The 14,448-nt window shown below is 53.1% G+C and overlaps 6 protein-coding genes across 6 annotated transcripts; 2 read left to right on the forward strand and 4 right to left on the reverse strand.

The window, feature by feature from the left end:
- Window positions 1-4: 4 nt before the first annotated feature.
- VE01_01555 (uncharacterized protein) lies at window positions 5-1,111 on the reverse strand. Its single transcript, XM_018271074.2, has 3 exons — window positions 978-1,111; window positions 453-917; window positions 5-389 (listed from the first exon to the last, which is right to left on the reverse strand). The coding sequence occupies exons 2-3, from the start codon at window positions 912-914 to the stop codon at window positions 102-104; spliced, it is 750 nt and encodes a 249-aa protein (XP_018134245.1). The 5' UTR covers window positions 915-917; window positions 978-1,111; the 3' UTR covers window positions 5-101.
- A 485-nt stretch (window positions 1,112-1,596) lies between these two features.
- On the forward strand, window positions 1,597-3,880 carry VE01_01556 (uncharacterized protein). The gene is made up of 4 exons (XM_018271075.2): window positions 1,597-2,596; window positions 2,653-2,819; window positions 2,868-3,527; window positions 3,599-3,880. Exons 1-4 carry the CDS (start codon window positions 1,660-1,662, stop codon window positions 3,782-3,784), a joined length of 1,950 nt encoding a protein of 649 aa, XP_018134246.1. The 5' UTR covers window positions 1,597-1,659; the 3' UTR covers window positions 3,785-3,880.
- Window positions 3,881-4,362: 482 nt separating this feature from the next.
- Window positions 4,363-5,277, reverse strand: VE01_01557 (uncharacterized protein; the record flags this gene model as incomplete). Its single annotated transcript, XM_018271076.1, has 1 exon — window positions 4,363-5,277. One exon carries the CDS (start codon window positions 5,275-5,277, stop codon window positions 4,363-4,365), a length of 915 nt encoding a protein of 304 aa, XP_018134247.1.
- A 5,241-nt stretch (window positions 5,278-10,518) lies between these two features.
- Window positions 10,519-12,288, forward strand: VE01_01558 (uncharacterized protein; the record flags this gene model as incomplete). Its single annotated transcript, XM_018271077.2, has 1 exon — window positions 10,519-12,288. The coding sequence occupies one exon, from the start codon at window positions 10,519-10,521 to the stop codon at window positions 12,037-12,039; it is 1,521 nt and encodes a 506-aa protein (XP_018134238.1). The 3' UTR covers window positions 12,040-12,288.
- Window positions 12,289-12,595: 307 nt separating this feature from the next.
- On the reverse strand, window positions 12,596-13,068 carry VE01_10736 (uncharacterized protein). The gene has a single exon (XM_059464188.1). It carries the CDS (start codon window positions 13,018-13,020, stop codon window positions 12,658-12,660), a length of 363 nt encoding a protein of 120 aa, XP_059320171.1. The 5' UTR covers window positions 13,021-13,068; the 3' UTR covers window positions 12,596-12,657.
- A 317-nt stretch (window positions 13,069-13,385) lies between these two features.
- Window positions 13,386-14,229, reverse strand: FPR1 (FK506 binding protein proline rotamase rapamycin-binding protein). The gene is made up of 3 exons (XM_018271078.2): window positions 13,994-14,229; window positions 13,747-13,893; window positions 13,386-13,637 (listed from the first exon to the last, which is right to left on the reverse strand). Exons 1-3 carry the CDS (start codon window positions 14,212-14,214, stop codon window positions 13,568-13,570), a joined length of 438 nt encoding a protein of 145 aa, XP_018134239.2. The 5' UTR covers window positions 14,215-14,229; the 3' UTR covers window positions 13,386-13,567.
- Between the last annotated feature and the right edge of the window lie 219 nt (window positions 14,230-14,448).

Consider the following 14,448-nt stretch of genomic DNA (forward strand, 5'->3'; position numbering starts at 1 on the left):
GAGTGATCTGAGAACGTATGTATATTTAAATATATGTAGGTATCAACTGCAACGCTATGCTCCACTAACATCTATCCTATACTCTCTTCTCCAACCCCTACTCATTCTAGCAAGAATCTCAAGAACGCCCTCGCCACCAATACACCGTCTTGCTTATTTTCTAATCTCGCCATCGCATCTTTGAATGACACGTCGTCGATTGTGCCGCTCGCGTTGCGGGCTACCAGAATCTCCCTAAGGATCCCGCCTGTGTACTCTGGGTGCCCTTGAATAGTAATTACACGGCGTGGTATGTACATCGAATGGTTGAGGCACTGGTCGGTATGTGCCAGGGGCTCGACGCCCTCGGGATAGGCGGCGACTACATCGCGGTGTAGCTGGTGAATAGCCTGTAGGAAACATAAGTCAGTTCTGCTTCACAACTCAAACAGTGGGTTGGAGAAATCATATACCAGTTTCTCCTGTCCAAATATCTCCTTCCCCGCCGGCGTAAGTGTCAAATCCGTAACGCTCAGCTCCCAGCCCTTCTCACTACGGCCCACCGGAGCACCAAGCGCACGCCCCACGATCTGGTGGCCAAAACAGACGCCTACTATCCGGACCCTATCCTGAGCCAGGACCTTCTTCGTGTACTCGACGAGTTTGAGGATCCAGGGGTCGCTCTCGAAGGAGTTGTGCTTTGAACCGGTCATCAGGATGCCGTCAAGGTCGTCGAGGGACGGCGGGTATATCTCCTTCACGACATCGTAGGCTGAGATGATGAGGTCGGATTCGGGGAGGGGAGGACTGAGAGAGGATGCTGCGTCGCGAAGGAGAGAGGTGAAGAGGCCGCCATAGGTGCCGTGGGTTTTTTGGACGCCAGGTGGCGGGGTATCACACTCGAGGATCGCGATGCGGAGGGGTCGTGGTGTCATTGTCTAGGTTCGTTAGATGCAGTGCTTTATAGAGAATAAATAACTTTTGGGGGTTGGTAGTACTTAAATGGGGGAGCGTTACACTCAGCGTATTGATCAGGTAATAGTTCGGAGAGGGGAGGCCGTTGTCGGGGGAGGCGTATATGAATTGGGGTTGATGGGGTTGATCGATAAGGGTCTTATCGCCACGGTTGGGGTCGATGGGTCAGTCAATGGGGAAGGACGGAGACTTGTTAGCCCGCTTCCAGGGCGGGGTAGATAGAGGCTTGGCGAGTCATACGGAGAGTACAGGAAAGGGCGCCTTCCAGAAAATAGCTGTGGACCCCTGCTAACATTGACAACCATTCACAACATCTTACTACCACTGTGAGGCAAGGCCTATGAGCCATTTTGCGCATATAATTCTTATAAATTACTACATATACAGCATACAGTCCAGTTCCATACATACACACATACAAATCTCGTACGCAGACGAGCACGGAATTATACGTATGACTACCAATGCAACTTGCGGGTAAGCGGCGGGATGTGCAGCCAGACCCGCGATAGCTTGATCCTAGCGTATGCAATTTCTAGAATATGTGGGGGTTGTCCCCATATGCACCTGTGACTAACTTGAGCACACTTGAGGCCTTTTCTTTATAATACGCCTTCCCATGGAGTGTAGGACAAAGGTGACTTTCCCTGACTTCCCCTCTCCTCTCCCTCAACCTCGCTGAGACAAGAAGCAGAGTTCGTCACGATGCCAGGCAGTGACGACGAGAACCCTGGGCAGTCGTCGATATCAGCGATAAGCACCGACGCCCATCGCCGAAGAGCGGTCTCGGAAGACACTCCTCTGTTACGAGCAGCTACCGATGTGCCGTATTACCACAGCACCCAGTCTCCGGATGAGACGTTCCGGGACCATGAGCTGGCAGCCGACGTCGAGCTAGGACCCGATGACGAGACACAGAGCGAGTATGAAAGCCGGCTGGGACGCACGATCTCGTATTCGAGCCAGACCGGGATCGAGCCCGGGTCTCTGGAGTCGCCGATGCTGCGGGATACCTCGAGACGAAGACAAGGCGGCAATAAAACAGTGAACGGGATACGGAGTAGTAGTCGGGGCTCTGCTGCCACAGGTGCCGAAGGAGATGGGAACGACCAGGAACAGAAGAGCCCCTTTCGCGGGGGGATTAGCGTCCGCCAGTTCTGGCTTATATTTCTGGGCTTGATGGGCAATATGTTTATCGTTTGCTTCGACAGTACGATAATGGCGTCCAGTCATCCGGTTATAACGTCGCATTTCCACTCAGCGAATAGCGCCTCCTGGCTGTCGACAGCCTTCTTATTGACCTCAACGGCTTTCCAACCTCTGGCTGGGCGGTTGTCGGATACCATGGGGAGGAAACCGCCGTTGATCTTTGGGATGATCCTGTTCACAGCCGGAACACTGTGGTGCGCGCTGGCGCAGAGCATGACTAGCTTTATTTTGGCTAGGGCCCTCTGTGGTCTTGGAGCTGGTGCCTCAATGACTATAGGAAGCATCATTACATCGGATCTAGTGCCAATTGAGATCCGCGGGATCTACCAGTCCTATATTAATATTGTATATGGACTTGGATCGGCTATGGGGGTGGCCACTGGCGGTGCCATGGCTGATCACCTTGGTTGGCGGTGGGAATTTGGAATACAAGGTATGTCTCATTTACGAGTTATCAGGGCAATTTGGGACTCTACTGACATGTTCCAGTTCCCGCGCTGGTACTTATCCTTGTTACTTCTTGTGTCTTCGTGCCACCCAATTTAGGCCTGAGTCACAACATGGAGAATGAGAGTTTCCTAACCGCAATGAAGACATTCGATTATAAAGGATCCCTCGTTCTTACAGCAGGCACCACATTCCTAATCCTATCTTTAGTAAGCCCCCCCCCACCTATGTTTCCGAACCCCTCTAATCCCTACCAGAGTCTCGGAGGCAACATCTACCCCTGGACACACCCCCTCGTCCTCACCGCCCTCTCCATCTTCGTCATCAGCACCCCCCTCCTCATTTACATTGAATCTCGTGCCCCCCGCCCCATCATGCCTCTCTACCTCTTCACCCGCGCCCCCCGCAGCAACCTCATCTTCTCCAACTTCATCAGCGCAGCCACCATCAACGCCATCCTCTTCAACATGCCCATTTTCTTCCAAGCGGTCCGCCTCGAGACTGCAACTTCTTCCGGTCTCCGCCTTCTTGTCTCTGCGTTGGCTGGCACAATTTGCGGAGTTAGCACGGGATTCCTGATTACCTGGTCGAGGCGCCTGAAATGGCCTCTTGTTCTTGGAGCGGCGCTCGTGTTTCTTGGACCGGTCACGTTGACGACGATTACGAAGGATATGCCTATATTAATAATATTGATATTCCTGGCTCTGGGTAGTATGGGACAGGGCTTCCAGTTCCCAGGCACCTTCATGGCTATCTTGGCCGTTAGTGAACAGTCGGAGCAGGCGGTGGTGACGAGCACGCTTATGCTGTGGAGGAGTATAGGGACGGTGATTGGAGTTGCGTCAAGTAGTTTGGTGTTGCAGAATGCGCTGGTTAAATACTTGGACGCGTTTGTTAGTGGGCCGGATAAAGAAGAGGTTAGTTGCTACATTACGCCCCTTCTTCCCTAGGGAAGCTATTTGTATCCATTGCTAACTCGTTTGCACAGGTTATCCGAAAGGTGAGAGGAAGCATAGAAGCAATCGTCGACCTGGACCTATACTACAGGGACCAGGTCGTAGCAGCGTATTCTGCTAGTCTGCGCGCTACGTTTGTCGCGGCTGCGGGAGTGGGATTGATCACCCTCCTTCTCGTGCTTCCTATCCGGATGCCGAGGTTGGGGAAACGGAACTGAAAATGTGCCGTTTGGTTGGGGGGGGTTTGTGAGTAATGGTTTGGTTACGAAACAATGTGAAAGACATAATTTATAGATAAAATTGATACCAGGACTATTAAATATTTATGCAAGGCGTTATCTAACGGGTTTTAAGGCCTGGTTCGCTACATGTCCTTTCGATTCGAGTGAGCTTGTCATCGCCACTATTCGCAAAGCATTCAACAGAACCCCCAAGCAACAAGACCATTAATTACCCCTTTTTACTAGCACCAGAACAATTGACAGCACGCATTAAACGCCTAACCTCCCAAATCTCCAATCCAACATGCCCACACCCCCCGGACCCGCCTCCAACCACGCAAACCCCCACATGCATAACCCCGCCTCCACCCTCCACTGGGCGATCACGAGCAATATTTTCCCAGGTTTCTCTCAACCGTGTAGCAACTACAATTGCCCTTGTGGACACAAGATCCGAGACCCAACGTCGAGTCGCCCCACTTCACCAAGACCGCTAAATTCCCAGTCTCCTTACTATCCTCGGGTGGATCATTAGCTTCAGACACATCTCTGCAATCTGGCGGGGAGAATAATACTTACCCTCTGAACAACTTTACATAGGGCAGGCCGCCGCGGTAGTGCACTTCGTTGACCACCCAGACTGTTGTGAATGCAGCGACAGAGAGGAGGAGGAGGATGAGGAATTGCTTTGAGATGGTTTTCCAGAGGGGTGGTGGGCGGTTCTTCTCGTTGTCTTGGGCGGCTTTCTTTAGTTCTTGCACACGCAGCGCAACGAGACTTTCCTTTAATGACCTCGCTAGCACGGTTAAGGTGGAATCATCCCTCGCGTGCCGACCCTTGGTACTCGCTCTCTTCGTTGGCCGCCCTCTTGTGGACATCTCATCTTCAGTCTCCTCGTCTTCAGACTCCTCATCCTCATCCTCATCCTCCTCATCATCATCCTCATCCTCCTCATCCTCCTCACCATCCTCCTCCTCATCTTCCTCATCATCCGAGCAAACGCAGGAAGTATCATACTCCAACCCCGGCTCCACTCTCTCACTCTGCGAAGGTGCATACTCCGTATTCTCCGCCTCAGTGTCCTCACCCTCAGAGAAAGGCTGATATTGGGCGCGAGGAACGTCTTCCAGGTCTGGCATGCTGGGGGAGGAGGGGGATGAGTAGGTTCTGCGGGAGGAGCAGGGGGAGTAGTGGCCTGGGCTGGACGTGGAGGGTCCTGTGGGGGTGTGGGTGGACTCCTGGGTGGGTTGCTGCGAGGGCTCCTGAGTGGACTCATTGTAGGGGGACGAAGAGAGAGTAGCGGAGGAGTAGCTCGAGGATGGTGTGTCTCTGTGCCGAGGAGGTGAGGGGAACATATCCCCCATGAACATAGACCGCGGGTATGCCATATCGACAGGCTCGCCGTAGGGACTGTTGCTAGGGGGTTCGTAGGGTAGTAGATCGGGTAGATCGTCGTAGTCCGTGCTGTTGGGCTGGTTGTAGTATGCCATCTTGGTTGGTTGGTCTTTGGGCCGTGCTAGTCTTTTGCGGGTTGAAGGTGGTGAGGAGAAGAGAGAAAGGGGGAGAGGAGGAGGGTGGGATGAGGATAGATATACTAGATTTTCATCGTGCCATGTTTTGTAGCCCTAATTACGCATTGAGGTTGTCTGATTAAACTTCGTTTGTGGGAACTAGGCTTTTGGTCTGGTCCCTGGATACGTAAATTTTCTAGGAAGATGGGCTGGAACTATCACTTGTTGTTGGTAGGTTTGCAAAGCAAAGTGAAGTGTAGCAGATGGACGTCCCAATCTAGGACGATGAGAAGATATCCTATATATCATCGTTTGCACAATATCCTCCCCAACTCCGCGCAGCTCTAATGACCTCGTAGATGATATCTCAAGATGTGCCCTCCCTTCTCCTTCTCACCTGTTCACCTCATGTTTGGCACCACTAGGGTCCAGCATATGCATACGCGCGTTCTGGGACGATATCAAACAACCGACTATAATATCATTCGAGAACGCGCACACCCACTCCATGCCAAACCCACCACTCCACGGTGGCATGTTATTGTCAAAGATTTTACTTATCTCTACGAACATGATGTGCAGTTCCGAGTCTAAGTTACACCGCAACACTAAAAATGTGAATCCACATCCGTGTGCGCGCGTATAACCATTTATTTACTCAACAATGATATGATCTCGACCAGACGAGGTTTGATTAAGACTACAAGAGGCTAAGAAAGTGTATGATACTATAAATATATATTTACCAGTCTTATAAAAGGAAGGAATGACCGCCCATTCGCTCTTTCCTTTTTCAAAGGCTAATAAAATATATCAGAGGGAAAGAGCAGGCACTCGTTGGCTCCTTCTCTCCCCTCCCAACTTTGGTGTTAGGAGCCTTATAAAACGGAAGGAACGACCTTCCCATTCGCTCCTTCCTTCACAAACACAACATAAATAAAATAGGGAAGGAACAGACACTCGTTCGCTCCTTCCTTCCCTCTCTCCGCCGACTTCGGGTGTAACATACCATATCCCCCTCTAGCCTTTCAACCAGGCACTAACCCTCTAGTCAAGGCACACACCACCCATAGCGTGCGCCTCTCTCTAAACCAAAAAAATCCCCGCTGGTGGCCTGTTTGTAGTACCATGGTTGCAATTGCAATGTCACTGATTGACTTTTCATCTCCGTAGCCCAAGCAACACTATAGGTTAAGCTAACACCCTTCTAACAACTAATAGCCCGACATCGCGATTGGGTTTTGTTTAGTATTGACACGATATAAACAGCACACGACGAGGCAACCGGAAGGCTACCACTCACTCACTCACTCACTATACGCAAGGCTAGCCTCGCCTAGCCTCGCCAGCTCGCCTACCGCCCGAACGGCCCGCTGGCGGGGTACGGCACCGAACCGGGCCACTGGACCAGCTCAGCACCGGGAAGCCCCGCCGGGAGCCTGGGAGCTTGGGAGCTTCGTGCAAGGCCCACGCTATGTATGGTATGGGCTTGAAATAGATACGGTGAGTAAGGCTGGGAAGCTTGGGGCGGCTGGCGGGTGAGTGAGGGAGGGAGCGGTGAAAGGAGGTGAGGTTTGTGGGATAGGAGTTGGGGGATAGAGATGTTGTTGGGCAGGTGTTTGTTTTGTGCTGTGCTGTACTGTACTTTGCTGTGTGGTACAACCACACAAGTTCATAGGGATTCCAAGATGGAAAAAAGACAACCTCCTCCCTTACCTTCCCATCCAGAATTGTCAAGTGACACCCGCCAACCCTCCCTCCTGCCGTGCCCGCCCAAAAAATGATGAAAGCCCTAGAGCTCTCTCTCTGCATACACCAAGCCAAACCAAGTCCACCACAGACACAGCCGCCAGATGCGCTGGCCATCCACCACACACGAATCGGAATACAAACCTGCACTCCACGACACCACACTAGTGCAGCTACGCTTGAGTAAGGCATCCCGCCAGTAGGTCAGTGGACGGGTTACATACTTGCTCAACCTACCTCGCTCGAAGCAAGCTCGATGCAGCTTCGATGGGGTCATGACACAGGCCTGATCGTCTGAGGAGGGGGTGGGGTGGCAAAGGGGATACAGCTTGTTTTGGAGAGTACAATCTACGGATGATGGACAAACGATGCGTCGATCGCGGTGTTGGGAGCGCGAGGGCCCGGTCCTATCTAGGTGTTGGAGCTGGAGCTGGAACTGATCTTGACGGATGAAGGAAGGGAGGGGCGGGCGGTTGGATATTCTGCGACCAGCGGCCACCGCTCCTTCAGCTCCCTTTGATCCCGGATGAGTTCCCCTTTGGTCACCTCTCCCACGACCCGGATAATCCTACTCGTTGCGTTCGCCCAGAATCCGAGAATCGGCTGGCTATACAATAACACACGCCCACACGCACATACACGGCGTACTTGGGGTAAGGGACATGTAAGGCGCACGCGCACGGGATACACATCGGTCGTCGAAGCGCTGGGAGTCGAAGGTGTGAGTGCACGCCCCGAGAGTACGGTTGGTCGACATGCCTTTAGGGAAAGGCTGGTCTCACGCCTCACATAAACCTGTCGCGCGCAACTACGACCGCTACTACCACTGGCTTGATAGGAAGAAAGTGAGCATGGGGGGGGACGTGGCGGTCAAATTAGACTCTCCCACCCCACCCTCCATGTGCTGAGGGAAGAATGGTGGGAAGGCTCCTTCCTTTGGAGGGGAAGAAGGGGGGGGGGTGTTCTGGAAAAGGTGAGTGGCGGGGCGGGAAGATTGGAAGTGTGTGGCTGGTGGACAGAGGACTCGACTTGCTTGGGTGATGATGGGAGTGGGAAAGGACCAATCGCAGTGCAGAAGTGTGAGGCGTCTGGTGATTCGATCGGAGGATCTGGAGTGGTTTGGGAGGAGGAGGGAGGGATGAGGGTGGTGATGGATGGTGGTAGGCGGTTGGAACGATGGAAAGATGCATGGTGCCCATATTTTACATGCATGGGTACAGACAGGAGTACGTACTCCCGTACCCTCTCCCTCCCGTACACCCCCAGCCAGCTATAACCGCATCACCACAATCGAGGCGCAGCACGCAAAAAACTCTGTGATCCAAGGAAAGCACGCACCAAGTCAGCGATTCGGAAGCTGATCATCCCATCCCATCGCCCCTTCCCTTCCACTTTCTGAGACGGAACCGAACCGAGGCAGCTAATGACGAGACGGGGAGGGCGAGACAATAGGGCACACGACGACGTACGCAACGACGCATGGACGGGGTGAGATGAAAGCGACGCATCGACGACGCTGCGACGAGACATTTTTTTGTATTATAGGGCGGGGCGGGGCGGTGGTGGCGAGGGGGCATGGGCTACGAGGACTTTTTCCGTATGCGATCGGTAGATGCATTCCGGCAACGTTACCGGAAACGTCGGTGTCTGAGCCCTATACTGCCTATACTGTAACTTATACGGTCTGTGTCTGTTACCATTCCTGCGCGATGATGATGAGTGTGTCGTGCGTGCGTGCGTGCGTGCGTCCGTCTGTCCGTCCTCCGCGCTGTAGCTACTAATATTACCTGTTTTGTGGGTTATAGACGACGATGGATGGGCTGGTTAATATAGCGAGGTTGGGCTGTGTCTGGCGGTCTGGCGTGTCTGTTGGTCGGTCGGTGTCTGACTGAACATTAGTCCGTCGGCGGCGGCGGTGTCTGTCTGGTGTTCTGTCTGTCTGGTCTGTCTGGCTGGCTGCGCTGCACTGCACTGCGTCTCATCGTCGTGCGTGTGCACAGCATACGGGTAAGATGGATGCTCGTACTCTGTACACTTAGTCTGTACGCTCTTACTTGTTCCCTCCCGGACATCGCGCCGTAAAAAGAAACGACGACGACGGCGACAAATGAACGTTGGCAGAATAAATCATTTTCTACTTTCTGAGGCTGTCGGGGGGCTGGAGAAAGGCTGACTGACTGATTGACTGCTGTCGCTCTGCGGCGTTAATTAGTTTCTTGTTGGGTTTTTGATGATAGGTGAGGCAGGTGAGGCAGGTGAGTAAGATAGGCAGGCAGCATAGATTGATTGACATGACAGCAAGTGAGGCAGAGTTGGGGGTGTGTTATTATTAGAAATTAGAAGGGATGATTATGATATCGCTGAGTCGATTAAGGGGAGTGAATGACTAGAATGACCGCGATGATGACTCTGTATTATGGTCAGACTCTGTATTATGGTCATATTTGACTCTGTTTCGTGATGTTTGCGATGGGTGTTTGACACGGTGTCTCTCTGTCTGTACTGTACTGTTTTATTACCTGTTGACACTCTCTCTCTTGCGCATCTCTGTGCCCATCTCTGTGTACCTAGATTCCCGTTTCCCTTGTACCTTTTCACCCTTCCTCCCTCAAATCGGGGAGTCCTACAAGCATCCTCCCACCCCCCTGTACCACCTGCCCAATCACCATACCACCATCACCAAAATCGCCCCGAGTCCTGCAGCCAAAACGCCCCTAAGGTCACAATTCATCACGATTTTATCCCCAATTATATCCAACCGCCCCCCATGTCTGCATCCACACCCACACCCACACCCCCATGCTTGGGATACACGACGACGCACCCACTCACACATGTGCCAGGATATGGGTCAGGGTGGAGAACGGGGCGACGGAAGGGAAAAGGGAAAGGGAAGGGGGGGAACGAACGAAAGGCATCGAGGAGTACCCAGGCGGCCCAGCTACAGTCTTCATCACGGACTACGCTGGTGTTGCTGCTTGTACATATTGTCGCCGCTCGCCACCATCCCCCGCCCCCCTCTTGAGGAGATCCAAGGAGAACAGGAATTATCAGAAGCAAAAGAAGAAGAATGAATTAAAAGGAATTATATATCCCACATATAATAATCGACACACACTGCTGCGTCTAGCCACACCACACCACACCGCACTACGACTGCAATCAGCCATCGCGAGCAAAGCACGTCGCATGCTTCTATATCAACCACGAACATCACATATAACTTCCAATGGCGCTCAAAACAGGCAGGACGGGTTGCAACTAGATCACCATTCACACACAGATCGATACCAAACACCTGATTTTGGAATATTATAACACCACACACACAAACACACCACAATAAGCGCGCGCAACAACCCCCACTCACCGCTTTACCACCATAACATATATCAACGACCTCAACCCCGACCCTCCAAACCAACTAACCTAATACCAACCGCCCACACCCAATGCAATAGCACCCAAACAATGTACACCCACAAAACCAGAACCGACACCGTCTCCAGCGCCCTCAGCCGCACCTCGCGCCGCAGCGATGAATCCTACACCTCCACCACCAGCACCGCCGCGACCTCGGTATGCGACGACCACCAGCACCAGCCCAGCTTCGCGCCCCTGACGCGGCAGCAGCGCCTCCGCCACACCAGCACGCGCATCTTCCACGACAGCCGCCGCGACAGCGCGAGGAGTTCGTGTTCATCGAGTCGTCGGTCTTCTGGGGCGGATTTCTATGCTGAGCCGGAGGAGTATGGGGAAGATGATGAGGATGAGGATTACACCTCTCCGGATTACACCACCAACGACGACGACATCCCCGCCCAACCCGCGTCCACGACGCCTGTCCCAACGACACCGCATGATTTCGCATCTTTCTTCCCCTCCCACCGCCGCTTGACGATCGCGCACGATACCTCGGCGGAGGATATGGCTATGAACCTCGTTATCTCCACTACACCCGAGGGGGGCCTGAAGACGCCGATGCAGCTCTTTCATCTGCGCATGCATGATGTCCCCACGCGGGCGTTTAGTCTGCGCAGGTATTGTCGGGAGTCGGGGAGGGAGGTGTGTCATAGTGTTTTGCGCCAGGGAGGGGAGAAGGTGAAGCAGCAGAAGAAACCTACTAAACATCCTAAGCTGCAGAGGTCTATGTCTACCGCCCTCGCGACCGTGACGAGGGGTGGTGTCAAGCGTGCTGACTCCTGGGGCGCTTCTTCCAACTATAACAAATCCTCCTTCCCGCCTCAATACCCCACCCCTCTCCTCACGATCCCCACACGCCACGACTCCGGCTACGCCACCAACTCAGATGACGACGACGATTTCTCCTCCTCCTCTTCTGACTCCGAGAACGACGAAGAGGAGATGCCAATCCCTTCATCTCTCCCCGGCAAAAATGGAAAAAAGGGGAAGACAAACACCACACACCTCGAATTCTCAAACTACGCACACGTAGACCTCACCCGTCGCGGGTCGGCTGGAAAGGGGAAACGGTGGGATTTCGAGTACTGGGGTACACCCTACAGCTGGAAGCGAGAGGGGGAATCTTATCACCTCGTCCCCACGTCCAACTCCTCGGGGAACAACGCAGGGGCCGTGGCGCATATTGTGCCTGACGTGCTCACACCCTCCCAGATCCGCGAAGAAGAAAAGGAGGGGGGCTGGATCCCGAAATGTAGTTTTTGGATCTCGGACCCGAAAATACTTAGGGGGGGGGATGTGGCGGATGTGGTTGTTGCGACGGGGGTGTTGGCGTTGGTGGATGATAAGGCGCGCGCCGCGAGCCGGAGACCGGCCGCGAGGTATAGGAGGAGTATTAAAGTCCCGATGAGTCCTGTGAAGTTGGATCTTGAGGTTGTGACGCCGAGAGAGATGATGAGGAGTGTTTTTAGGAGGGGGAGTAGGGATGAGAGGCCTGGAACGGCAGGGGGGAGAGTGGGGAGGAGGGAGGAAAGCAAGTTGAGGTTTGGGAGGGCGGTGGAGGCTTGTTAGGATGCAGTATATAAAAAGGGGAGGATTTGCACATATTACGGGAGGAATGGGGGGGTACGAGTTAGATATTATACGAACGGTAGGTGGGTGGGAACGCTGCTTTTTGGGCGTTGCGGGGAAGGGATACTCCTATGCCCCTCACGGGGGTAGGATGGGTTTATGATTCTTACGATCCGATATGATAAGGTTTATGATAGATAATGATGATACTAGTATATTTCGCTACTCAAACAAGTCGTTTGACCTGACTATTTCGGTATTTTAATGTGTGAGGAAAGGGGGAAAGGAAAGGGGGTAAGGGGTAAGTAAGGGGGGGGGAAAAGGTAAGGGAAGGGGGGGATGATGGGATGGTTGCTGGTAACTGGTGGGTTTTATAATCTCCCAAACCAACGCAAAAGAGAGACACCACCAAGAAAATCTGATGCGACTCCAAGACGCCGCTATCATCGCTCTATTACGGATATAACACAGAATCAAGAACTCTTCGATGAGGATGAAATGCACCAGGCTCGTCAGGAGCTACTTGCTATGGTTGAAGGCTGTTGTCGTTGGGTGGTGGTGTCGTTGAAGCTGGTATCGTTGAAGCTGGTATCGTTGAAGCTGGTATCGTTGAAGCTGTCATCGTTGAAGCTGCTGTCGTTGAAGCTGTTGTCGCTGGGTTGAAGCTGTTGTCGTTGAAGCTGCTGTCGTTTTGCTGCTGCTGTCATTGAAGCTGCTGTCGTCGATACTGTCCTCGATGCTCCATCTATCATCCCCCATCTCCACCGCAACATATAACCCCCCCCCCCAAACCGAACGACACTGACATAATTGCACGGTCCACAGCAGCCCAGCCACGACACAATCCGAGTAACGCTCTCTCTCGTATCTGATCCTTTTTATCAACTGTTGGGATCCGACTACCAACGTAATGTGTAACGCATAACATGATAAATATATCATCGTTTTGTTCTGGATGGATTTCCCACTACATCCGGACATGGCCGGGGATGATGGGATGCAACACGTCTTTACTTACTCGGATCGTTGCATTGGGATTGGAAGGGTGGGGGGGAGGGGTTGAAGAGATGGATTTGCATGTGGGTGAGAGGGTTTGAGCTTCGGATGGGGGGGGGGGGTGCTTTGGACTGTTTGGCGGCGCGTTTGGCCTTGGAAGTTGCAGTGGTGGGATCATGGCTGGGGGGTATCGGGGATAGGAGAAGGGTGGCACAAGGAAGCTTCATTCCCAGGGGTTCATGCAGCAACAGCGACGAGGGAGTCACACAAGAGTCATCTTCCACGTGCCATGCTTCAAGGCATACACGCGCATGTATATCATAGCCATCGACCACATCATATCACATACACATACACATCAAAAAACGGGTTCACTCCATCTTTATTTGCTCAACAGGCAAGACAGGCAGCACTCAGTCTAGCCGTGCTCTCACCCGGAACATCCGCACCGCACCGCGCACAAGCGAATCTAACCCCCCTATGGATAGTAGTAGAGACAGTATTAACAATCCATCCTGCTCCGCTAGCTAGCTTAGTTGATAGCCTTCAACCAGACGTCGAAGATGAGGTCGGAGTTGGGGGGGATGGCGCCGGGGAAGCCACTGTGGGTGTGATGTCAGTACGTGCGCTTATCTCTATCTCTTTCTCGTTCTCTTTCTCTCAGGGTTGGGGAGGATGGGGGTTGAAGGGAGAGAAGAAGGGAAGTCTTACCGGTTGCCATAGGCGTAATCGGCGGAGATATCCAGAGTAGCCTTCTCACCAACCTTCATGTTGATGACGCCCTCGTCCCAGCCGCGGATGACCTGGCCGACGCCGATCTTGGTGCGGAAATCGGACTTGCCGACTGAGGAGTCGAAGCTGGTTGTCACAGCGAAGTTAGCTTTTGTGGTCTTTATCTTCTCGGAGGGGATTGATTGATGGCTAGATGCAGCTTGTAGAGGGACAGGAGAGGACATACACAGTTCCCTTGCTGCCATCAGCCTTCTTGAGGAAGCCAGTGTACTCAATAGTAACAGTCTGGTTCGCCTGGGGCTGCGCGCCGGTGCCCTCTTGGGTGGTAGTCTTGGTGACGCCCATTATTGCTGCTGTTTGCGAGAAAGTTCTTGTGTATGAGTTTGTTCTGTTGATGGATCGAGCAGAGAAAGAGGAGACTCGGGGAGCGAGGCGGGTGAACAACATTGTATGCGTGTATGGAGGGGTAGGGCGGGTAAGCGAGGAGGGGTGTGGTGGTGTGTTTGAGCTGCTGTGGGTTTGGGGGTGCTGGTTGGGTGGGATGGAGGACAAAGGAGGGGTGCTGGAAGGGAGGGGAAGAGGGAAGAGCTTGTGTGTGAGGAGGAGCTTGTTGGGTGGACGGGCTCTGCGTGCGGTTAGTGGTAGGGTGACGGTGGTTGACCAATGGGAGGATGAGGTTGG

The sequence above is a fragment of the Pseudogymnoascus verrucosus genome (genome assembly GCF_001662655.1).
Source record: "Pseudogymnoascus verrucosus strain UAMH 10579 unplaced genomic scaffold scaffold_4, whole genome shotgun sequence".
NCBI lineage: Eukaryota > Fungi > Ascomycota > Leotiomycetes > Thelebolales > Thelebolaceae > Pseudogymnoascus > Pseudogymnoascus verrucosus.

What these genes read in the sequence shown, in the direction of transcription:
- VE01_01556 (XM_018271075.2), top strand. Translation starts at nt 1,660, where the DNA reads ATGCCAGGCAGTGACGACGAGAACCCTGGGCAGTCGTCGATATCAGCG. An exon ending in GTGGGAATTTGGAATACAAG is followed by an intron (nt 2,597 to 2,652) that starts GTATGTCTCATT and finishes GACATGTTCCAG; the next exon opens with TTCCCGCGCTGGTACTTATC. An exon ending in GTGGGCCGGATAAAGAAGAG is followed by an intron (nt 3,528 to 3,598) that starts GTTAGTTGCTAC and finishes TCGTTTGCACAG; the next exon opens with GTTATCCGAAAGGTGAGAGG.
- VE01_10736 (XM_059464188.1), bottom strand. Translation starts at nt 13,020, where the DNA reads ATGTCCGGATGTAGTGGGAAATCCATCCAGAACAAAACGATGATATAT.
- VE01_01555 (XM_018271074.2), bottom strand. Translation starts at nt 914, where the DNA reads ATGACACCACGACCCCTCCGCATCGCGATCCTCGAGTGTGATACCCCG. An exon ending in TATTTGGACAGGAGAAACTG is followed by an intron (nt 390 to 452) that starts GTATATGATTTC and finishes TGTTTCCTACAG; the next exon opens with GCTATTCACCAGCTACACCG.
- FPR1 (XM_018271078.2), bottom strand. Translation starts at nt 14,214, where the DNA reads ATGTTGTTCACCCGCCTCGCTCCCCGAGTCTCCTCTTTCTCTGCTCGA. An exon ending in GATGGCAGCAAGGGAACTGT is followed by an intron (nt 13,894 to 13,993) that starts GTATGTCCTCTC and finishes TGTGACAACCAG; the next exon opens with CTTCGACTCCTCAGTCGGCA. An exon ending in GATTACGCCTATGGCAACCG is followed by an intron (nt 13,638 to 13,746) that starts GTAAGACTTCCC and finishes TCACACCCACAG; the next exon opens with TGGCTTCCCCGGCGCCATCC.